General features: G+C 43.5%; 1 protein-coding gene across 4 annotated transcripts in view; it reads left to right on the forward strand.

The window, feature by feature from the left end:
* CFAP47 (cilia and flagella associated protein 47) overlaps positions 1-25,541 on the forward strand; it is a 665,273-nt gene that overhangs the window by 247,443 nt on the left and 392,289 nt on the right. For all 4 annotated transcript variants that reach the window (XM_075913261.1, XM_075913262.1, XM_075913264.1 and 1 more), the window contains exons 36-39: positions 3,539-3,673; positions 5,332-5,444; positions 9,596-9,746; positions 19,702-19,790. In XM_075913261.1, coding sequence (XP_075769376.1) covers positions 3,539-3,673; positions 5,332-5,444; positions 9,596-9,746; positions 19,702-19,790 — 488 coding nt within the window. The remainder of the gene's footprint in view (positions 1-3,538; positions 3,674-5,331; positions 5,445-9,595; positions 9,747-19,701; positions 19,791-25,541) is intronic.

Raw genomic sequence — 25,541 nt, forward strand, 5'->3', positions numbered from 1 at the left:
TCCTATCAATATATGTTGTTATAGGTAAGGCCCTGAGTCTGTCACAGGAGTAACTGATTCCATGACTTTCTGAGACGTTTGTGACTTCTGCAGTAGCCGCTGCTGCTGTCCCTGGGGGTTGCCTGTGCACTTCAAGCAGCTCCTGGGCCATCTGCACTGCCTGCTGCTGAGTCAATATTGGGCCTCTGCATCCCCTCTCCCAGCAGCTGGAGTTTAGGTGTGGGAAATGTGAAGGTTGGGGATTGGGAGGGGTCTGGGATGGTTTGAGGACTCTGGGTGACACTTATCTTGGAGGGTTCCCTGGAAACGGTGACATGTTCTTTGTTCCGCTCCTATTCCATGTACTTGCTCTGTTTGCAGGCACCCCCCAAGGTGGTCGAGGTTCTTGGCCAATGAGAGCTTCAGAGCTAGCACTTGGGCTGGGGGTAGCACACGGTGCAAGGAGATGAGGGAGGGATATGTTGCCAAATCTTGTGTTCCTGTCAATCAGCATGAAACCATAGCTTTGAGAATCAGGACAGTACAGAATTGTCAGCTTCAAATCATGCTTTGACTCTCTTACAACCAATTTGAAAACTATTTCATAGGACCTCTGTGGGTTAGAAGAAGCTGATTAAGAGGGTCAGCTCCTTTCTGCCTCATGTTCCCATGAAAACTCACTGTATATATTTCTGAATTCAGGGATAGACCTCTTATGTACCTATTCCTTGATTTTGTTTTTTTGCCTCAGAGAGGATATACGCCTGGATACATCAGATATCATCAACTTCTGGAATTTTGAAATTGAGTTGTCTTGTTCTTCACAAGTACCAGAACAATGTGCTTTCATGTAAAATGATTTGGTAATCTTGTAATAAAGATATTGGTCAAACTGGTAGGTAAGGGGCAGGAATCCACCCAGGGGTCTGTTCTTCTGGATCCCAAATGCATCAGACATACAAAGTACAAGATATACTAGTAAGATGCCATTTTGTTTCTCTGTGACATGTGAATGTGCTGCGCAACTACATGTGCATCCAGTCACTAGAAAGATTGGCCCACCACTAATAAAACTGGCCCACTCTTAGGACAATTGACATGTTTGCAGGAAAAAAATTTCACTTCATTCCTACATACATTCCAACATTAGAGATGGTATGAGAAGGAAAACATTTAAAAATGGAAATACAAATTTTCTTTTATTCCTAAACTTTAAATACATCCTTGCTTTTGTCAATATTGTTAATAACTGTAATCCTTAAACTCACACTTTCTTTCACTAATATTTGCAAGTTGAGTAACCACAGTTACCACAAGTTCCTTATAATTAGAAAGCAATTTCAGTTTGATTTCAAGGCTGAAAATAAGAATACCTGGGGAAATAAATCTTGCCCACAGAGTTGCTTTTCAGAGGTGACTACATTAGGCTTATTATCTTCCAGTGTTAAGACATTATCTCAGTTGTTTTGAGGCAGTTATAAAACCTAGAACTACTCATATAAAACCTAGAACTATGCATTCACTAGAGTTTTCTGTTTCTTATAAAAATTATGTTTCTGAAATCATTTAAAATATGCTCCTTTGTTTTTTAAGGAAATCAGCTAGAAACTTTTATTATAGTTTTGGGGAGTATTGATTGGGAAAGGAAGAAATATCTGTAGACACCACCTCTAAGTGACTTCAGCTTTATTATAGGAGTAAAAATTCTTAATCAAACTCTGTCCAGACAAAAGTTTAAATAACCTTGATTCATGTTATATATATTTTTTTAATTTTTTAAGATGACAATATAGCATTCGTACCAGATACAAGATATGGCAAAACAGCCATGTTATATTTTTAATATGCAGTTCTTATCATATCATCATTACATCGATGATAGAATTGGTTGATCTAGTTGTAAACATATTAAAGCAATATAGTATGTAAGGCTAATAATGTTGCTTTAGAGCTTCACATCAGGAAGCAAGGTTTGGACAGGACAGCTGTTAAGTTTCTCTTTTTTATTTATCCTGTTCCACTGGAAGTTTTATGAATTTTCATGATTAAATTGCTGGATAATACTCAGATATTGGCAAAGATAGTTAGCTATCAAATGCATTTGGTGAGACTTTATTTCCGTTTAAATATTTAAAGAGCTTTTTCTTTAATACCACAACTACTTCCTTCATTATTAGAATAATGGCTTAGAGTTTGTAGTAAAAATAAGATAGACACTATAGAGGATGCAAAATTTAGTCCTATAGAAAATTATGATAAATGTAGTTAATCAGAATAAATGTTTAGTAATTTTTATTTGTGAATGACTCTGTCTCAATGCTGTATTACCATAATTGTGTACAGTATTTTGGGTGAAACCAGACAATTACTGTGTTCTGAAATGAACACATGCAGGAAGCTGACAAAAAATAAAAAGACCTTATCATCTGTGGATGAACACCTCACAACCTCTATAGGTGACCTATCAATTTTCATTCTCAAAGGAATCTACACAACACTTTCAAAAGATCCTGAAGCTTAAATGCAATACTCTACTAGACACCAGAAATCATGAACAGTGACACTGGATCTATGGTTTATTGTAATAATCTGTAACCCATTAACATTCTCGTTTTGTCTTACGACTGCACAGATGTTAACAGGCCTCTCTATCTTGAATGGTCTTTTAGAATATGTGCTAACAAGTTATGATAAGCTATCTGGTCCATCTTGTGTTTAGCTGTGATGCTCTTAGTTTCTTTCCTGGTCCTGAGGAAGAGCTCTGTGTAAATGTAAAAGCTTGTCTCTATGGCCAACTGAAGCGGGTCAGTTATCGCACCCACCTTGTCTCAGTAATTAGGATCAAGAGAGGGATTAGAGTTAGGGTCCCCTTGATTTAATCTGTGAGGAGTGTCTCTGTGAGGGACCCTCAGTTTAGAACCTTTCCCATTCTTTCACTGAACTATACCGTATTTGGTGATGTGTTAGGGTATGTTAAAAGGCTTATCTATTAATTTAGATTGGAAGGAAGTAGGAATTTTGGAGTTATTATGGTGGGGGAGAAGTAGTCTTTGTGGGGGAAAGGGGCTGTGTTGTCTTGGGTTTGCCAGTGAATTAGCTGCTGGCGTTCACTATCATTGATGTTGCCATATAATTTGTTGCTGTTGAAATCATGACAAAAATGTGGCTTATTAGAGAACTGCTTAAGAAATATAATTCTCCAATCACTGAATTTTATCTGCATTTTCGTTATATTACACTGCTAATCAAATGATTGCCTGTTTTCCTCCAAACTGTGGAAGAAAAGTGCACAATAACTTTCTTCCTTTCACAGTATAGTTCATGAGAGTTCTTACTAGATTATATAATTGATCCTTTTGACATTTTTAATATGCTGAGAAAAGATTCATATTCAAGATGGTAATGAAATTGTTCATATTAGTTATAAAACTAATGCAAAACTTTAAAAACTTTTTTGAAAATAAGTGTGTACATTAATGAGGTATTTTGTATTTAAAATTCTGTATCTTGAGATTAGACTAAATATCTGGTGGTCATTTCCCCCCCTTTTTAAAATTAGGCCTCCGACATCTGTGATCCAAACCCGATCATGATGCTTATGCTCTGCGTCTATTTGTATGAAAGGCTGCCTCAGTATTTACCCAAGAAGACTATTGAGTTTACTGGAGCTCTCCATGCTACTGTTGTTAGACAGGTACTGGTAGATCTAAAACACTGCTAGCACCAAAACTTACTCTTTATTTACATAAAATATTCATTTTCATCTTAATGGAGCATATGTTCCCATATGCTACTCAATGCTGAGATTACAGAATGAGGAATAATGGTCCTCTTTTCTTCTGATTTGGGTTCCTGATTTCCTCCACTGCTTTCAGTCAGCACAGCAGCTTCTCCACGAGTCTAGTGGTGATTATAGAGAGAAACGAGAGAGCAGCTGTTAATGTGGGGTTATAATGTTTGAAGGATCCAATGAGAGCGAAATTGCTAAGAGCAACAGAGCCTGAAATATCTGTGGGAATAGAGTCATAAGAACATAAGAATGGCCATACTGGGTCAGACCAAGGGTCCATCTAGCCCAGTAGCCTGTCTGCCGACAGTGGCCAACACCAGATGCCCCAGAGGGGGTGGACCGAAGACAATGATCAAGCGATTTGTCTCCTGCCATCCTTCTCCAGCCTCTGACAAATAGAGGCCAGGGACACCATTTCTATCCCCTGGCTAATAGCCTTTTATGGACATAACCTCCATGAAATTATCTAGCTTCTCTTTAAACTCTGTTATAGTCCTAGTCTGCATAGTTCTGTGTGAATTATTAGGAGATCCACATGAATGGCACAAAACATTGGGCCATCCTGATATATGTTCAAAGATTTTATCCAGGGTAAGAGTCTATTACTTTATTTGTAGCTAAATGCTATGTCTACACTGCAGGCTTCTTGCGCAAGATCTGTTTTGTGCAAGAGTTCTTGCGCAAAAGGTCTTGCACAAGAGCACGTCCACACTGCCATGTGCTTTTGTGCAAGAGCGTCAGTGGAAGTGTGGATGCTCTCTTGCGCAAGAAAACTCTGATGGCCATTTTAGACATAGAAGTTTCTTGCGCAAGAAACCAGTGTTTCCCATCCTCGCTGCCTTCTTGCACAAGAGCTCTTGCACAAGAGGCTTATTCCTCATGGGGAGAGGAATAACTCTTATGCAAGAAGCCATCTGTTCTAATGCTTTACTGTATATTTACTTGAGCAAGAACGTGTAGACGCTCCGCAAGCTTTGCGCAAGAACAGCTATTCTTGCGCTAGACTTCTGGGGTGTGTCTAGACTGGCAAGATTTTGTGCAAAAGCAGTCTCTTTTGCCCAAAAACTTGACAGCTGTTTACACTGGCCCCTTGAATTTGCGCAATAACACTGACTTTGTAATGTACAAAATCAGTGCTTCTTACGCAAATACTTTCATGCTCCCGCTCGGGAAAAAGCCCTCTTGTGCAAGAATACTTGCGCAAGAGGGACAGTGTAGACAGTGAAGTACTGTTTTGTGCAAAAAAGCCCCGATTGCTAAAATGGCGATCGGGGCTTTCTTGCGCAAAATCGCGTCTAGACTGGCCACGGATGCTTTTGCGCAACAGCATCCGTACCAATCTAGACGCGCTTTTGCGGAAATACTTTTAACGGAAAAGCTTTTCCGTTAAAAGTATTTCCTCAAAATCATGCCAGTCTAGACGCAGCTCTGCAGTGTAGACGTAGCCAAAGTGTATTTTCTATGTTACATGTATGCCCCGCAAAACAGGACAATGGATACATTTTTCAGTTTTAAAAGTAAATAAGTAAAAATCGAATAAGTTTTATCTATTGTCATGATAGGTGCGTCTGAAAAACCCGAGCTTGAAACCTTTGGTGTACAGTGCTACAATTGTAGGAAGGGAGTTTGCTGATTTCTTATTGCCAAAAGGAAACACTGTCGTCATTGCCCCAAAGTAAGTACCAGCTGTTTTGTTTTATTGAATGTGTCATCCTGATAGATTTAGCTATGTCACATGTAAGTATAAAAGTAATCAGTAAACTTTGTTTGTAGAGAACAAGATAATGTGTTCACTTATGAACACAGACAAAGAATAAACAGTAGAAGGATCAAATTCTATTCCTTTGGAACACATGAATGGCATATTTTCAGATTAGCTCAGCAGAACTCACAGGCTACGTCTAGACTGGCATAATTTTCCGCAAATGCTTTTAATGGAAAAGTTTTTCCGTTAAAAGCATTTGCGGAAAAGAGCGTCTAGATTTGCCAAAGGTAAAGCATCCGTGCCAATCTAGACATGGTTTTGCGCAAGAAAGCCTCAATCGCCATTTTCGCCATCAGGGCTTTTTTGCACAAAACAGTTCTTACCTGTCTACACTGGCCCTCTTGCGCACAAGCATTTGCGCAAGAGGACTCATCCCTGAGCGGGAGCATCATAGTATTTACTCAAGAACACTGACAATCTTACATTAGATCGTCAGTGCTCTTGCACAAATTCAAGCGGCCAGTGTAGACAGCTGGCAAGTTTTTCTGTAAAAGCAGCTGCTTTTGCGGAAAAACTTGCCAGTCTAGACGCAGCCACAGAGTGCATATCTTCAGTCATAGCAGAGGAGTTCTTTTGTCCCTGTACATGTTTTTGTGCCCAGCCTTCTGCCCATCATGAAGAAAGCTTTAAGCTTGAGCTGAATATACTATTCTGAAGCTTTTTTTCCCCCCAGCCAGAGCTGTCCATGCCCCTTAGAAAGTTCATCCAGCTTTTAATGTTAACATTAGGTCTGATTGTGCAGTTAAAAACCATTTGCAATGGGCTGTTTGTTTTGATTACTCATTGTTACACTCTAGCAAGACTTAGGGGTTCCAAAGGGATTTTTAAAATGTTTAGAAACTTTTGTTGGAATAATATTTACTAGTTGAAAACACAACTTCTATGTCTAGCATGCGTCCCTCTCCTCTGTGTTTGGTTATGGAATATTCTGTAGTTTGTGATTGGCCATATGTCTGAATACAAGTTTTTCAGTGCAAAACAGCAAAAGTGATGAGTAGTCTCACTGGAGGTAAACAATGCTGGACCCTTTGAGCAGTGGAAGTGCAGGTGATATGCATCATGTATGGAAAACAAAGGTCACAGTTTGTAGGAAAATACATTTTTATTCGAGCACAAATTTTTAACAGGGAGAGTGATTAACCACTGGAAAAAGCTACCAAAAGTAATAGTGGATTCTATATCTCTTGATGTCTTCAAATCAAGACTAGAGGCCTTTCTGGAATATATTCCTTAGCTAAACCAACTTACTGGGCAAAGTACAAGGATACCGAGTAAAATTTAATGATATGTGATAACCAGGAAGTCAGACTAGATCATTTAAGGGTCCTTTCAGATTTGAAATTCTGTGAACCCATGACACTCCTAATACAAGCAATGTTTTTTTCTGACTCTTTCTATGTAGAAAACCAAAACTGCTTAATTAAATTAAAAACACAGAAGTTCATGTTTGGCTGAGTTGTTTGTTTTATGATAATTAACCTAATCATATACAGTCCATTATGATTTTCAAAGGTCTCAGAGCACTTTATAACATTCCTGCAGCAGTGAGTTTGTGGTGGAAACAGCTACTAAAGTAGTGAGAGCGTTATCTGGGTTGGTCATGTGAAGAAACTGTTCACAGCATAAGGAAGAATATAGCTCCACTGAAGTCAAGCTATGTTAACTTTCAGCAGATAAAACCTGACCTCTTGATCTGAAAGAAATTAAGCATGTTTCACATAAACCCAACTTTTTAGAGCACCATTGCAGTAAAGACTGGACAATTTCTGGTAACTCCTAGATTTTGCTTCCTGTCTTTCATACTTCACAGCTTCCCTCATATGATTTGCCACAGCTCTGCCCATATAGCGATGATATCACTCCCTTCATCATGCTGTTTGTTCTGATCACATTCTCTTGTTGCTCCCTTTGTTTTCTCTTTTATTCAGTTCTGTAACTTATTTTCATGGTGGTCTCTATGTCAGTCAAAAAGTCCTTTTTCCTGAACCAAACATCCTTTCTGTTCACCTTTAAACCCACAATTTTTGCTTTCCATGCTACCACTGACTTATATGCCTGTACTATTAACTCTTCGGTTTTTTACTTTTCTGATACATTGTTTCCATACTGTTTTAACTCTCTGTTACCTACTCACTTTACTTTGTCTGTTTTGTTTGCTCTCTGTGTTTGTTAATTTAGATTGAAGGCTCCACAGGACAAGGCCATACCTCCCTTCCATCTCTGTATAGTTATTATCTATACAAATGTTGAATGATTAATATTTATTTTACAGTTAATAGTAGTTAATGTTAATATTAGTAGTTCATTTCCAGCATTCATATATTTCCTCAATCCCCACTTAATAAGTAATTTTTTTAATATTTATATCACCCTGGTTCAGTACAGGCAGTCCCTGGGTTACGTACAAGATAGGGACTGTAGGTTTGTTCTTAAGTTGAATTTGTATGTAAGTCGGAACTGGTACATATTGTAGGGGAAACTCTAGCCAAACATTTCTCCAGAGCTCAGTTTTATTCTCCCACACCTCACTTCCCTCAGTCCTTTATTCTCAAGCTGAGGTGTCTGCTGAGAAAAGCCACTCCGCGTCTCCCTGGTCTGCTGGGGGGGGAGGCGCTAGCTTTGCGTCTCCCTAGTCTGCTGGGGGGAAGCAGCTAGTGCGGGGTTGCCTCACCCCGTTTGTAAGTAGGGATCTGATGTAAGTCGGATCCATGTAACCCGGGGACTGCCTGTATACCAATACAAGCTCCGCTTACATTTTGGATTAACACAATGCATTACACATATTGCTTCAGAAACTAGTATTGCTTAGGACAACCTTACATCATTTGCTGAATCTTTGCTGGCTTTGGGCAACCTTACATTAAGATGTCCTAAATGTGTATCTTCTATTTTGATCAGCTTTACTGTGCTCTTGACTTTGTTGATGTTTAAAATACATAGAGTTCTCAAGTACCAAAGCATCTGAGATTTGTAGTATCTTGCCTTTTTCTAAAGCTTCTTCAATGAATCTGCATGGCGCTAGTATTAACCAGATTAATTCAAAAGTATTAACCAGATGATCTCATAATTTAATTTTTCACTTCCTTCCACTTCCATTTTAAACTATTCCAATTTAAGCAGCCTACAAAATTTGGGAGCCTCTTCTTTCTGAGTAGATGGACTATTACCATAATTCATAGCATATAATGCCTTTATTTTTTTTACTGAATCACTGAGTCTGTTTAGCTTCTGTAATTCCCTTGCTTTAAAACAGCCTTTTGTTTTTCACTCATGCACTGTTATTTTTTTGACGTTGGTACCATTTTAAGATGTTTGATGGCCCAAAGTCCTAAGAACCCAAGCATATTAATCAATAATTGTAATAATAATTAATATTTTTATTGTTCCAGGGCTAGGGCAAATCATACTTCCTTCATCTCGGTTAGAATCTTATTCTATGTGAGCTTTTTGGTTAAAATTTGCTTTCTGGTTTTGTGGTTGTATCAGTTACAGAGTTTTCATTTACATGAAAGCACTTTTCCCTTCATCTCCAGTTGTATACTAACTCCTGAAATCCTTATTTGCTTTTACTTAGCCCTCACCTAATAAAACTTAACTGAGAGACTTCTTAAGGACATCTGGATTTGGCCCAAAATAATTGTAGTAAAGCATCTAATTGTTTAGCTTCTAAATTTCTCTTGGAGGTAACACAAAATAAACTTAATTATGGTCCTAGAAGAAAACTATAAGGAAAGGGTGGCACTTTGTGCACAAGAATATAAAACCAATAATACTTAATATTTAAACTTTATTATGATACTACAAGTGAACAAACACAATTTTCCATAATATTACTTCTCTCCCCTCCTTTTTAAACAAAGAAACAAAAACAGCTTTTGGACACAATTGCATATTGGCAAATTCAACAGTAATTTTCCTTTTCTCCACCCTCTTCAAAAATCTTTTAAAAATGTTCTGTAGGTACTGACATGGCTATATGCTCCATGTTCTTTGCTAGTAATTTGTGAGTCTGATTTGATTGATTCTAATAATAAAGTGATTCTTTTATATTTTTAAAATAGGAGTCAGATAAATATAAATATGGAATTCACTAGTCGCTTTCTACATCCTGCTGAAGCAGTGTTGTTGTTGGTTTCGAAGACTGTAAATGGAATAGGAGGTACATCAATGACTTTCTCTCTGAAATCTAAAGTCACCCATATTGACCCTGCTGTAAGTACTGTGTATACCATTTGAAAAAATGTGAATGTTCCTGTAAATGACTCACACAATGTCTTAGATATATATGATAGGCCGAGTTGGCAGTAAAACAAAAATTCAAATTTGTGAAAAAAATTTCACTGTTTCAGCATTGGTTTCCATTCCTTACCAAAAAGAAAATTATATCTTTTTGACATAAGAATTAGAGAGACAAACTAACAATGTGAATGGTTGACCAGTTAAAATATGACCCTTAGTGCCTAGTTATTTTTGAAAATGTAACAAATTGAACTGGGGTCGCTACATCACTTACATGCTTTTTAACATCTTACACTTGGTGTTCAGTCCATAGCTTTGCAAGATGGAAATCTCTCTCTCTCTCTCTCTCTCTTTATATATCTATATATATATATATAACTTTTTTTCCTGTGGGCCAACAGAGTGATATCATCATGTCAGTCTGCGTCCCACCAGTCTCCTCCCTCCCTCTCTTCTCCCCTCTTCCCTTGTGCTCGGGGGGCGCTGGGGCTACCATGTCATGCCCTTGCCCCCTCCCCAGTGGCCGGCGGGGGAGAGCGCAGGATCTGGTGAGACCTCAACCTGGTCCCCTCCCCACCAGTGGCTGGGGGGAGAACGTAGGGTCTGGGGAGTCCTTGCCCAGTCCTCTCCCCCACTGCCACTGGAAGGAGAGAGCTGGGGCTGGTGAGGCCTTGGCCGGCCTCCTCTCCCCAGGCTGCTGGGGGCGGGGTGAGCATGGGGGTCTGGCAAGGTTTCAGCCCAGCCCTCCTCCCCTCTGGCAACTAGGGGGAGAGTGCAGGGCCTGGTGAGGCCTTCGCCTGGCCTCCCTCCCCACAGTGCCTGGGGGAGAGGGTGGGTGCGATGGAGTTCAGTCAGAGAAGACTCTTTGGGGGTGCTTTCTGAAGTGCTGACACAGCCACCGCCACTCTCCTTCCCGCACTCTGGGGCTTTTCACCACCTGGTGCTGCTGTGACAGCTCTGCTGGTCTCCCCCAGCCAGGCCCCTGAACTGAGATCTCTTCCTCACCGAGAAGCAGTACAGATACTGAACCTTTTCAGGTCCAAGGGGAGTGCAGTTTTGGGCCCACCTTCGTAGATACCACTGCCCAAATGGGATCAAATCCCCCAGTGAATTATTTATGTAAGCGCCCGTTAGCAATTAAAGGGAGATTATACACACTAGATGTCCCTCCATGTAAGAATTATTTACACTGGGTTTGTTAGAAAATAAAAGTGATTTTATTAAGTACAAGCAGTTGGATTTAAGTGGTAATAAATGAGAACAGAAAGTAGATTACAAATCAAAAGAAACAAAAATGCTTAGCTAATTTTACACTGAAACCTCAGTACAAACTTTTCAAACACACCTTAAAACCTCTTTTCTGGCTGCCCCTCTGAACCAGGGCTGTCTCCCCACTCTGGGGTCTTCAGCTCCTTCCTACAGGTGCAGCCAAACCAAAAGACCTCAGCCCCTGCTTTCCTATTCTTTTTTAAGGAACTGAGGCCACTCCCTACTAACCACTGCTGAGACTTAAGGACAAAAGAGATTGTTTAACAGTTTCTCAATGCCTCTCACTCACACATTTAAAAACCCACAAAGTATTCCCCACTCCATGTCTAATTTTATGCACAAAAATGATATATATGTCAACGTAGGATAAACAGAACTAGTGGATCATGACATGAAGATAGGTTGCATGAAATAATTTGCTCAATGCACCTTTGAGTTATGTATATTCATGTCCATAAGTCAATTTCATAAAGCATGTGCGGGGAGGGGAGGGGGTCCATCACAGCAGGATCTGGCATGGCCTCAGCCAAGGTCCCTGTCCACAGTGGCAGAGTGATAATGGGGGGCCTGGAAAGGCCTTGGCCTAGCCCCCTCCCCATCAGTCACCAGAGGGAGAGCTCAGGGCCTGGTGAGACCTCTGCTCAGCCCGCTTCTTCTCGGGTAACCAGGGGGGAGAGCATGGGGCCTGGTGAGGTCTCACCACAGCTTCCCCCGCAACCCCTGGCCAGTGGCTGCGGGGAGAGTGCAAGGCCTGGCAAGGCCTCAGCCTGACCACTCTCCATCCCAGTGTCTGGGGGGAGAACGCAGGGCCTGGTGAGGCCTTGGCCCATCCCCCTTCCCCTCTGACCTCTCCCGCCAGCCAGTGGAGGGAGAGAGCCAGGGCTAGCAAGGCCTTGGCTCAGCCCCTCACCCCCCAGGTCACTGGCGGGAGGGAGAGCGTGGGGCCAGATGATCAGCTGGGGCAATTCAGGGGGCAGGTAAGGTCTGCAACACCTCAGCCTGGCCCTCCCCAGCAGCTGGGGGGGGAGGGGGAAATCTGGGGCTGCCTAACCCCAAAGAGAGGATGGTTGGTGACTGTAGCAAGCAGGGGGCGTAGCCCCCTATTTTACATCTTGGAAAAAAGCACTATGGATAGGCCCAGCATGTCTGGTACGGCACCGTCCAAGACACCGGTACCGCACATGAGAGCCTATTCGGAGCCGAAACAGAGACCATCAGTACTGCCCGCACCAGCAGCACCGGATACACCTACGGCATCGGCCACACCGGCCAGCCAACATAAGGATCGCTCGGCACTGGAACAGCATGCACAAATAGCACCGATGTCCATGCCGAAGAAGCCCCACACCGACATGCCTCCACCGGATCATTCGGCACTGGTGCCGCCATCGACACCGAGTAAACCACACGCCTTGGCACCAACTCAAGAAGAGCGCATTACCGATCCCCAGTATGAAGCCACACGCCAACGGCACCGATTTCGCTGGGCTCCTCCATTCACTCTGTGCGGTCCCGCAGATCATCGAATGTCTCACGATCTCCGAGTGAGATGGGCATGGAATCAAGGAGTAGATTTTCCTCCTAACACTTCAGTCCAGCTCACAGACCTCCCTCTTGGCAACCCAGCTCAGTGCAATACGCATACCCTCCTTCACCACCATCATGGCATGCACAACAGTATGGCTACCCATCACCACCATACGCCACTCAATGGCAGCCGTGGGAACAACACTCCAAGAAGAGCCACCACTGTGGCCCTTCTACTATCTCCAGACCACCACCAGCTTCACCTCCAATTACTGCTTCGGTAACTGAGCCGAATTCTCCAGCTCACTCCGAAATACAAGACTCCCTGTCAGAAGGGGAAGACAGATTCCCCTTTGCACAATTCCTTATCTTCACCCGATGAGGCAGTCATAGCCGAAACCCAACCATCCAGTGATGACTCAAGAAAATTTCAGGATGTTTTCAAAAGGGTGGCCTTAGCGCAAGAGCAAGATCTTTAGGAGGTACAAGTGAAGCAACACCAGCTCTTACTCACACTGCAACCTCCCACTACTTCCTGAATTGCACTCCCCATGGACGAGACTGTTATGGACCCTGCAGATAACATCTGGCAGACCCCTGCATCCATTACCCTGACTAACAAAAGGGCAGACCGCAAGTACTTAATTGCTCTTAAAGACAAGGATTTTCTCTTTACTCCTCCCCCACCAAACTCCTTAGTCGTAGACTCTGTTCGGCATAAGGGAAGACAGCCTAACCTCAAGACCACTCCACAAGACAGAGACCACAAAAAAGTCGACATCATGGGCCGCAATGTCTATTCCTTGGCCACCTTGCTCCTTAGAGTGGCAAACTACATGGCGATGCTCACAGATTATGACCATGCCAGTTATTTGAAACTGCAGGACTTGGTTCAGCACTTACCAGAACATAAGAGACAAACTCTACTTAAAATCATGAAGGAGGGCCACACCATTTCCTGTACTGCCTTACAGTCTGCAATGGATGTAGCAGACACTGTGGCCCGTATTACAGCATCTGCCATCATACTGCACAGGATCTTGTGGCTGCAGGCATCAGAAGTCCTGAGAGATTTACAACAGAAAGTCGAATATCTACCCATTGAAAAGACCAACCCCTTCACTGCTAAGACAGACGAGGTGTTACATTCCGTGAGGGACTCCCGTACCACCCTCAGACCCTGGGAATGTACATTCCCCCCTTTAAAAGAACAAGGTACTCAACCTACCAGAGGCCTAGGGACCCTTTCAGACAACAACCCAGATATGATTTCTATCAAAAAGAAAAGCCACAATGTTGCAGCACCAACAGCAACAACACTCCTCTGCGACCCACCCACCCATGGCGAAACAACAAATTTGAAAAATATGTCGACAGCCAGAAAACCACCCCAATACCACTTGGGCCCTAGTCTTTCTCAATTGAACCATTCTCTCCGAGATTTTTCCCATTGATGGACCAAAATCACATCAGACAAATGCGTCCTAGAACTGATCCAACATGGTTATGCCATCCCCTTCACTTCCTTGCCTCCTACCTACCCTCCCACTCCATCCCTCTTCAGGGACCTATATCACTAAACCCTTCTCCACCAAGAAGTCTCGCACCTTCTACAGTTGGTGCCATAGAACAAGTACCACCAGAATTCCAGGGGTCGGGGCTTCTATTCAACCTACTTCCTAACCCAGAAAAAAAGTGGAGATTGGGCACCTATATTGAATTGGAGGAGACTCAACAAATACATTGCCTACCACCGCTTCAAGATGGTAACCTTAGCAACAATTATCCCCACATTGGATCAAGGGGACTGGCTTTTGGCTCTCGACCTCCAGGATGCCTACTTCCACATCACAGTCCATCCCGCACACACACGCTTCTTACGATTTCATGGTGGGCACCCAACACTACCAGTACCGAGTGTTCCCCTCTGGCCTCTCAACTGCCCCCAAGGTATTTTCCAAAACTCTGGTGGTTGTAATGGCCTCACTTCGGCGTCAAGATGTCATGATATTTCCATAGCTGGATGACTGCTTCATAAAAGGGTCGTCCCTTAAAGAAACCAAGGCCATGACCGACATGACCACGGACTCTCTGGTCAACCCCGGCTTCCATATAAACCATTCAAAATCCACGCTAGATCCAACCCAGAAATTAGAGTTTATAGGGGCCTTCATCGACACGGTGGCAGCAAAGGCAACTCTGCCCGAACACAGATTCAACATCATTCACGACCTTATCACAAGTGCACAATCAGCTCTGACCATGATGGTACGCGAATGACTTAAAATCCTTGTATATATGGCTTCTACAACATATAGCATCAAGTTGGCCAGACTCCACATGAGGGGCCTGCAGTCATGGTTGTCCACAACGTACAAGCCCTCCAGGGACCAACTGTCCAAAATAGTGACTATCTCACCACATATTCTTAATTTCCTTCAATGGTGGACAAATACTTGAAACATGCTAGACGGCGTACCATTCTAGCGTCCTTCCCCCATACTCACACTTATGACCAATACATCACTCATGGGTTAGGGAGCCCACATAGGGATCATCACAGCCCAAGGCAAATGGTCCTTCACAGAACAAACTTTTCATATCAACCTCCTCAAATTACGAGCAGTCAGATATGCATGCCAACACTTCCAACCGTACATATCTCACAAGTCTATTACTATAATGATGGACAACACCACCTGTATAGTACATCAACTGGCAGGGATATGCACGATTGCCATCCCTTTTCAGGGAGGCCATCAAGTTGTGGAACTGGTGCCTGGCACATCAGGTCACCCCGATAGCTTCCTACCTTCCAGGAGTACTCAATGACACAGCGGATGCCCTAAGCTGCACATTCCACAATCAACATGAATGGGAGATAGACCGACATGCACTCGCTCCACTATTTCACCAGTGGGGCCAACCAGACATAGACCTCTTTGCCACAAAAAGCAACAGGAAGTGTCACCTCTATTGCTCCAGAGCAGCCTTAGGGAAGTACTCCCTCAGTAACGCATTTTCTATCAGGTAGGCTGCTCCTCTCCTCTACTCCTTCCCTCCCTTTTCCCTCCTATGCAAGGTCCTTAACAAGATCAGGACAGACCAAGCTCGGGTCCAGTGTGACCCAGACAGACATGGTATCCTTACCTTCACAAGATGAAGATGGTAGACCCATATGCCTTTCCACCCCATCACGACCTCCTATTACAGAATTATGGGAGAAATCTCCATCCAGAACTCTACAAACTTCATCTTCACGCCTGGCTCCTTCATGGCTTCAGGATGCCGAAAATACCTGTTTAGAGCCAGTGAAATAGATACTGATCAATAGTAGAAGACAATCCACCAGAAGAACATACCTCTATAAATGGAACAGATTTTCTCACTGGTTTAAATGCTCACATACGACAAGTCCAGAATCCACTCCTCTCCCCATCCTGTTGAACTACCTATTATCCCTGAAACTGTCAGGCCTCACTCCTAGCACCATTAAAATTCATGTTGCTGTTATAGCAGCATTTCATTACGACGATCAAAGGGTTTCCTTCCTCGCAAACCTGATAAACAAAAGGTTCCTTAAGGGCCTTCAGAACACTTTCCCACATGTCTGCCCTCCAGATCCCGTCTGGGATCTGAAACACATTCTCAAAAGCTTGACAAAGCCACCCTTTGAACCACTAACCACCTGCTCTTGATCACATCTTTCAGTGAAAGTGTCCTTCCTTGTTGCGATAACTTCCAGTTGGAGAGTGAGTGAACTTGCCATGTTGATGGCTGAACCCCCGTACACGGTGTTCGCCAAGGACAGAGTGATACTCCGACCTCACCCGAAGTTCCTCCCCAAAGTTCCTTCTCTCTTCCACATCAACGAACCCATACGCTTACCTGCCTTTTTTCCTAAGCCGCATGCTAATCCAGTGCAGGCCCCATGGCACACTCTTGACGTCTGCAGAGCACTTGCGTTTTATGTGGACTGTACTTGAGCCTGGCAAGCCTCTCCTAGGCTGTTTTTGTCCTATGCAGAATGATCAGAGGATCTTGTAATGGATCTCCTCCTGTATTTGAACATGCTTTATATTATATGACAAAGACTTACCTGAAACCATCACAGCACATTCCATCAGGGCGATGTCTTCCACAACTGCTTTACTCATCAATGTCCCTCTTCAAGACATCTGTAATGCCGCCACCTGGTCATCTGACCACACATTCGCACAACATTACGCTCTCTCCTCTTCCGTTTCATCTTCTATGGCGGTGGGGCAGGCAGTACTATCCACAGTGACTACCAGATGGCTCCAAACCCACCTCCGCGGGCTGACAACTGCTGTGTAGTCACCCAGAGTGGAGCACCTATGGGGACACCACTCGAAGGAGAAGAAAGAGTTACTCACCTTGTGCAGTAACTGTGGTTCTTTGAGATGTGTGTCCCCTTGGTGCTCCACTACCCTCCCTCCTTCCCCTGATTTGGAGCTCTATGCTCTAACGGGGAAAGAAGGAACGGAGGAACCGCACCATGTGCACGCCTAACAGATTCCAACGGCATAAGGGGGTGCTATGGCACGTGCACGGCGTGGTGGAAACTGCTGTAAAAGTCTCTGGTCGCCGATGCGAGGACGCACCAGCACCCAGAGTGGAGCACCCACGGAGACACAGATCTCGAAGAACCACCATTACTGGACAAGGTGAGTAACTCTTTCATCTTTTGAAAAAGGGTGGTTTTTTTTAAAGAACTGCGTCTAGACGGCAGTTTCATTTTCGAAAAGCCCTTTTTCGAAAGAATGCATGGCCAACATTATGCAAACGAAGCACAGGAAATTCAAATCCTGGCTTCATTTGCAATTTTGATCTGTATAATTTACATCCCTCTTTCAAAAGATGGATATAGTCTAGACATGCCCTCAGTGAATAGTTCCTCCGAGTTCAACTCTCTCCTCCTTAGGACCAGCAGACAAGTCCCTCCACTGCTTTGGTTTTGGCTCTCTGGTTTTCACCTGCCCTTTTCTTGGCTGACTCAGTCTACGATCTAAGACTCACTCACCAGGTCTCTTTTCTGTTTCTAGAGCCCAGCTGGACTTCTTTGCCTAAAGATGTGGTTCTCAAACCACGGTCTGCGGACCACTAGTGATCCACAGCCACCTTCCAGGTGGTCTGTGGTTGGAGCTCAACTCCTACCCCTTTCCTCCTTCCTGCGAGGTTGAAGCACTAGTGCCGGCTTCCCGTGGGTGACTGAGGGAAGGAAGAAAGCATGAGCCTTGCTGTGCATTTGACTTCCAGGGAAGAAATGGGGCCAGAAACGGCTCTGGATGCTGCCACTCCCCCACTCCTTCCTCCAACTCGGGGAATGGCAATGCATGGATGCACTTCCTGGAGGTTTTCCCTGCTGCTCCCATTAGCTGCAATCTGGCCAATGGGAGCAGTGGGAGGCCATGCCTAGGACATGGTGCCTGGGAGCAGCATGGGACACGAAGGCAAGTAAGGGCCCCCTTCCCCTCATTCCCAAACCCCAAGCTCCCACCCTACTTCTGCACTGCCCCCTGCTGAGACCCCATACCCCCAGCCTATTCCTGCACTCTCCCTCCTGCCCATAGAGTGCACCTTCCTTTGCACTTGCCTCCTCCCCTCTGTCCAGACATTCTACTCCCAGCTTGCTCCTGCACCCTACCTCCCACCCATACCTTGCACCCTTGCCCCTTCCTGCACCCCACATCCTGTCCAGATCCTGCACTGCCATCCCTATCCCACTTGCTGGCAGCCCTGTCTCACACACTGGGCCCTTCGTTTTTTACCTCACCCCAGTGCATAGGGGTGTCCACAATATCCACTAACCCTGGAACCCCAGAAGAGGAAATCTGGCCTATGGGAAGCTGAATCTCAATCCTCCCTGTCTCTCTTCCCCCCTCGCCCAACCGCCTGTAGGGCTAGAGAGCCAGGAAAGCGAGGTGTCTCAGCTGGGAAGGGGGCACATCAGTGAGGGTTGGGGATTTTTGGAGGGTTTTTTGCTCTTCACTTGTGTGGTCTCCAACTGATTTTTCTGTAGGTCAGTGGCCCCCGACCCAAAAAAGTTTCCCCACCCCTACCATAGATAAATAGTGATACCGTTGGACATAAATTAATATTTTACTTTATTTAAAATGAAGTTTGATAAACTAACATTAGAAAGTCTAAGTGCTTAATCTGTTTAATAATTTAAATTAGTATTTCCTGTCCTACTGGGTAAATTAAACTATTCTCGCTAGCTGCAGCACTAACAAAATGGCTCGAGTGTAATTATTTAAATAACGGCAACTTTCCATTATTAACTAGTGGTTCCATGGAAAGGTTTGCATACAGTGGAGTGGACCACAGGCCAAAAAGTTTGAGAACCACTGACCTAGAGGGAGGTAGCAAGACTCTCTTATGGGTCATTGTTACCTGTGCTTGTCTCAGTCATGCAAAGACTATGAAATGTACTTAATTTTATGTGCTGTAACTTTGGTGGGACTACTCAGAATGCATAAGACTAATGTATTCATAAGTCTCTGGAGGATTGGGACCAAAACCAAGCACTGAACAAGGGATCAAAAAAGTGATAAAGGCAAAAACTTATTTTTATGAACATGTATCCACATTTTCAACAAAAATAGACATATATCATCTCCAGGTATTCCTGAAACTCACCTTCATGAAGTGGTTGGCTTTTTTGTAGGCATCAGGGAAGCAGTAAGCCTTGAGGAGAAGTATTGTGGAAGGGTTTGGGGAGGGCATTTCATGTATAAGAACTAGTGGGTAAGAAGATTTTGGAGAGGGGAGGGCTGGGGTATGGTGAGGACAGATGTGATATGAAAAAAGATGGAAAATAGCTTTTCCTCCCCATAACCCTTAGTCCTACTGTATAAAAATTATGAAAAGTGTGACTGGAGAGGCCTGAGGTGAAGCATATATATTTAAAAGGAATTGGGCCTTTAATCTTCTTTCATATATTGGCAAAAAAACTTTTATATGTTGATTATACTAGTGATATTCACAGGGAATGAACTGCATCATGTATATGGAATATTTTGTTGCCTAATTACTAGTTTATTTTTTTGTCAAATATGGACTGTTTTTTAATTTTCTTACACTAAAATAACTTTTTTTTCTCTTTTAGGGTATATTAAAATGCAAATCCCCATGTTATGAACTGAAGAAAGTTAGTCTGAATGTTACTAGCCCCTTTGAAACTGATGGAATATTCAGGTAGACAATATTGTAAAGGCAAGCTCATAGCTATAATATTATTTATATTTATCCTTTTCCATAATTTTCTCTTGTTTAAAAATGTAGTAAAATTGAAGTTAAATTATAGTCATTTGCATTGCCAAAATACTATGATGATAAAGAAGATAAATAAACCTTAATTGAAATCCATTGTAAGCTTTCATCTAATGGAGTTCAAGAACCCTGCTTATATTTCTGTGTTTGGCTGAGGTTCGGCAGAATTCCAAAGAGAAACAAACTATGTGAATAGGTTTTTTTCCCCCCCAATCTGCTTTATTCTGCTGGCTAAATGGCTAAACTGAAATATTCATACAGAAGAGAAAATATGCTTTTGCTCAAGGGCTCACATCACCATCAATTAATCTAATTTTCTCTTTTTGTATTCACAATATATGAAACATCTCCAGAGCTGCAAATGGTTTGCTAATATGTAGGAAATAGTATCAGAGGGGTAGCCGTGTTAGTCTGAATCTGCAAAAGCGGCGAGGAGTCCTGTGGCACCTTATAGACTAACTGAAGTATAGGAGCATAAGCTTTCATGGGCAAAGACCCACTTCGTCAGATGCATGTAGTGGAAATTTCCAGAGGCAGGTATAAATATGCAGGCCAGAATCAGGCTGGAGATGACAAAATGGATCCAATCAGGGAGGATGAGGCCCACTTCTAGTAGCTGATGTGGAGGTGTGAATTCCAAGAGAGCAGAAGCTGCTTTTGTAGTTAGCAAGCCATTCACAGTCTTTGTTTAATCCAGAGTTGATTGTGTCAAACTTGAAGATGAACTGTAGCTCTGCAGTTTCTCTTTGAAGTCTGGTCCTGAAGTTTTTTTTTCTGCAGGATGGCTACCTTGAGATCTGCAATTGTGTGTCCAGGAAGATGGAAGTGTTCCCCTACAGGTTTTTGTATGTTGCCATTCCTAATATCAGATTTGTGTCCATAGATTCTCTTAGGTAGGGACTGTCCAGTTTGGCCGATGTATATAGCAGTGGGGCATTGTTGGCACATGATGGCATATATTACGTTAGTAGATGTGCAGGAGAATGTACCAGTGACAGAATGGCTGATCTGGTTAGGTCCTGTGATGGTGTTGCAGTAGCTAAAGAAGTTGCTTTCACTGCCCCACCATTGTGGCCTGATCTGAATCACCTAAGCAATCAGATGAATCAGTTCAGTTTCCATGTTTGTTCAGTCCTTAAGCAATCAGCATGAGTACCTGCTGTGGCTTTTAGGGTATGGAAATCTGTCTACCAGAAAGTAGATTAAGGCTACCAAATAAACTCATTTCACCTGGATCATTCTGTGGATATTGGATCACAACTATTTTAAATAACTGCAAGCTACAGGGGAAAGGTTCCATATCACATTATGAGTATTCTGAATCATACAGACCTTTCCTGGGAATTCATTTCCTTAACTAAGTATATGGCCCAGCAAATTTCATGGCAATGAAAAATGTATCATGGACTGTGAAATAAATAACAGAGGGGTAGTTGTGTTAGTCTGAATCTGCATAAACAATGAGAAGACCTATTGCACCTTAAAGACTAATGGATTTATTGGAGCATAAGCGTTCATGACCCACTTTGTCAGATGCATGTAGTGGAAATTCCAGAGGCAGGTATAAATATACAGGTATATGAAAAGAGCAGCAATCAAGAGTAAGGCTAGAGATAATGAGGTCAATTCAGTCAGGGAGGAAGAGGCCCACTTCTAGCAGCTGATGTGGAGGTGTAAACAGCAAGGGTATGTCTACACTACAAAGTTAATTCGAACTAATGGACGTTAGTTCAAATTAACTTTCATAGGCGCTACACTAGCGCTCCGCTAGTTCAAACTTAATTCGAACTAGCGGAGCGCTTAGTTCGAACTAGGTAAACCTCATTTTACGAGGACTAAGCCTAGTTCGAACTTCCTAGTTCGAATTAAGGGGTGTGTAGCCCCTTAATTCGAACTAATGGGAGGCTAGCCCTCCCCAGCTTTCCCTGGTGGCCACTCTGGCCGACACCAGGGAAACTCGTATGCCCCCCTCCCGGCCCCGGACCCCTTAAAGGGGCACGGACTGGCTACGATGCCAGTGCCAGGTGCAAGCCTGCCAGCACCCAGCTAGCAGACCCTGCACCTGGCATGGCTTGAGCCAGCCACCCGATGCCCCCCAGCCCTCCCCCTCTTCCCGGGACCAGGCTGGCGGCTCCCGGAACTTGCCCGGGACCGCAAGAGGCGGGCATCTGCCTGGTCTAGTGCGAACATCGTGGACCTCGTCCACGACCTCCGCACTAGGCACAGGAAAGCGGCCGTCTAGGGCAGGAGAGCTGCCAGCCTGGCCACCCAGGAGCAGGTTTGCATGAAAATCAAGGTGGTCCACTGAGACCCCCGACCCTGAGCCCTGAGCTTACAATGGCCGTATTGGGTCAGACCAAAGGTCCATCTAGCCCAGTAGCCTGTCTGCCGACAGCGGCCAACCCTAGGGACCCTGGAGGGGATGGACCAAAAACAGTGACCAAGCCATTTGTCTCGTGCCATCCCTCTCCAGCCTTCCAGAAACTTTGGGCAGGCATACCACTCCTACCCCCTGGCTAATACCACTCCATGGACCCAACCTCCATCACTTTATCTCACTTCTCTTTAAACTCTGTTCTAGTTCTAGCCTTCACAACCTCCTGCAGCAAGGAGTTCCACAGGCTGACTCTTTGCTTTGTGAAGAACAACTTTCTGTTACTAGTTTGAAGCCTGCTACCCATTCCTTTCCTTTGGTGTCCTCTAGTCCTTCTATTATGGGAACTAATGAAGAACTTTTCTTTATGCACCCTCTCCATCCCACTCATGCTTTTATAGACCTCTATCCTATCCCCCCTCAGTCTCCTCTTTTCTCAGCTGAAAAGTCCCGGTCTCTTTAGCCTCTCTTCATATGGGACCTGTTCCTAACCTCTGATCATTTTAGTTGCCCTCCCCTCTCCCACCCTCTCTCTTCCCCTCTCCCACCTCCTTTTCCCAGTCTCCCTGAGTTTTGTTCAATAAAGAGAGATTCTATTTTTGACCATACGTTTTCTTTATTTTGTACATCAGGAAGGGGGGCTAGGGAAGGGTAAGTGGAAGGAGGTGAGGGAGGAATGGGGTACGAGCCCCCGATGGGGACGACTGGGCTGGCTCTGCGGGTTTCTGGGAGTGGAAGCTCTCCTGCAGCCCCCCAATTACCGCCTCTCCTCAGATGGCAGCCTGCGGCAAGTGCAGCCGGTCTGATGGCCGAGTGGTGTGATGTGCCCAGTGTGGGCACTCAGGGCACTCCAAGCCAGGACTGCTTTGCAAGCGGGGCACCCCTGAGAACTGTCTGTCCGGGGTGGGGGTCGGGTCCCTTCAAGCACAGCCCTCGGCTAGCCTGAGGCAGCAGCTCCACGCTCTATGTCCTCATCTGATGCTGCCGGCACTGCTTCTGACCATCCTTAAGCCCTGTTCAGGGTCCACTTAATGTGGACATGCTAGTTCAAATTAGCAAAATGCTAATTCGAACTAGTTTTTTAGTCTGGATCCGTTAGTTCGAATTAGCTTAGTTCGAATTAACTAATTCAAACTAAGTTAGTTCGAATTAGCGCTGTAGTGTAGACATACCCCAAGAGAGGAGAAACTGCTTTTGTAGTTGGCTAGCCATTCATAGTCTTTGTTTAATCCTAATTTGTCAAATTTGCAAATGAATTGTAGCACTTTATTTTCTCTTTGAAGTCTGTTTTTGAAGTTTTTTTGTTGCAGGATGGCTGATTTTAAATCTGCTACTGTGTGCCCAGGAAGATTGAAGTGTTCTGCATGTTTTTTGTATGTTACCATTCCTGATATCTGATTTGTGTCCGTTTATTCTTTTACGTAGGGACTGTCCAGTTTGGCCGATGTACGTGGCAGAGGGGCATTGTTGGCACATGATGGCATATATTACATTGGTCGATGAGCAGGTGAATGAGCCTGTGATGGTGTGGCTGATCTGGTTGGGTCCTGTGATGGTGCAGCTGGTGTAGATATGTGGGCAGAGTTGGCACCGAGGTTTGTTGCATTGATTGGTTCCTGAGTTAGAGTTATTGTGGTGTGGTGTATAGTTGCTGGTGAAAATTTGCTTCAGGTTGGGAGACTGTCTGTGTGTAAGGACTGGCCTGTCTCCCAAGGTCTGTGAGAGTGAGGGATCATTGTCCAGGATGGGTTGTAGATCACTGATGATGCATCGGAGAGGTTTAAGCTGGGGAATGTAGGTGATGGCCAATTGTGTTCTGTTATTTTCTCTGTTGGAGGCTTCTGGGTAGCCATCCTGCAACAAAAAAACCTTCAAAAACAGACTTTAACAGAGTCTAGTCACGTAAAGAGAAGCTTAAGAGCACAAAGATACTTTGTGGTAGGACAAAAACTCAGCAGCTGGTGAATATCTAAAAGACGAAGCTTTACCAGGCCTATAGAACAGGTGCTCCTCAGCCAAACAAAAATGGCAGAAATTTGGCCATTAGGAAGCATGCTGGCCCTTTCATATAGCACACAGTTTACTTTTCCTGATGAATGAGTCTTAAAATTGTTTTTCATACTCTTCAGCTGTCTACATATTTCATTGGCACACTAATACATGAGTAAAATGCAATAATGCCCGCTATCTTTTTTGGCAATGAAACATCAAGAAATAGCCTTGTCTAATTTTCATTTTGCTTTTGCATAGCTCATGGTTACTTGAATGTTACCTTTATGAGAAAAGACAGTTGGCTGTTTCATTTCATTTAGTATAGAATAAGTATCAGGATATGTAAAATTTTGGGAAAAATGGTTCTATTTTAATATTAATACCTCTGTTCTGTTAAGCTTTGGGATGTTGCTGAATCTTCAGATTTTTATTTTCTTTATTATGGCTAAGGATGGGTAGAAAGTTATGCCCTATGAAATTAGAGAAGTATTTCTTCATTGATTTTCAGTAGGGACTCCAAATTGGCCTGTGATGTAGATAATAGACAATTATTTATAAGATGTTCCTTGAATTGGTAGCTCCAAATAGCTTCCTTGAGTGATTGTACATATTCATTCCACTCTAAATTAGAGTGTCTTTCCAGTTCATGGTCGTTTATTTCTTCAGCAGTACCCATTAGGGCAACTTGAGTGCTTTCTTCTGCTACACACCATTGCATGCAAGTGTAAAGGATGGATCATCTCTTACCTCAGTTCCTCCTTACTACCCATGGTGCATTTTAGAGTGATTGTAGACTTGTTACTGCAAGTTTATCTCTATTTTCTTGTTAAATATACTCATGTTTAGTTAGAATAGTCTCATAATTAGAGTTTTAGGTAGTAATTAATTATAGGTTTATATTGGAAGAGCAGTGTGTGTGACAAATGTCAAATGTTTAAAGGATTTAAATTGTGCTCAAAAAAGAAAAAGCAGCTGGGCTTAAGCGTATTCTTATGGAGGTGGTTCTTTATCTTGACTGGGAGCTGTTCAGTTTGTAATGGGCTATAAGTATGTCAGCATTGGTATGGCATTCTCCACCAAAGTTATCTGAATTGAGAGCTTAATCTCTATTGCTGATGCTGAGGAAGAAGCACAAGACATCCAAGAACTTGGTATCTCACTTGACAAGATCCCCAGTACTGAGGCCTTCTGAAGGCAAAGGACTAGGAGGGTCATTTTGAAAGAAGATATTCCCTGTAACATACTTCAGCTGAAATTGACTGTTGACTCCAGAAGCTGTGTCTGATCCATCAAGAGCAACCTCTGAAGTG

This window comes from Pelodiscus sinensis, chromosome 1 (genome assembly GCF_049634645.1).
Source record: "Pelodiscus sinensis isolate JC-2024 chromosome 1, ASM4963464v1, whole genome shotgun sequence".
NCBI classification, from domain to species: domain Eukaryota; kingdom Metazoa; phylum Chordata; order Testudines; family Trionychidae; genus Pelodiscus; species Pelodiscus sinensis.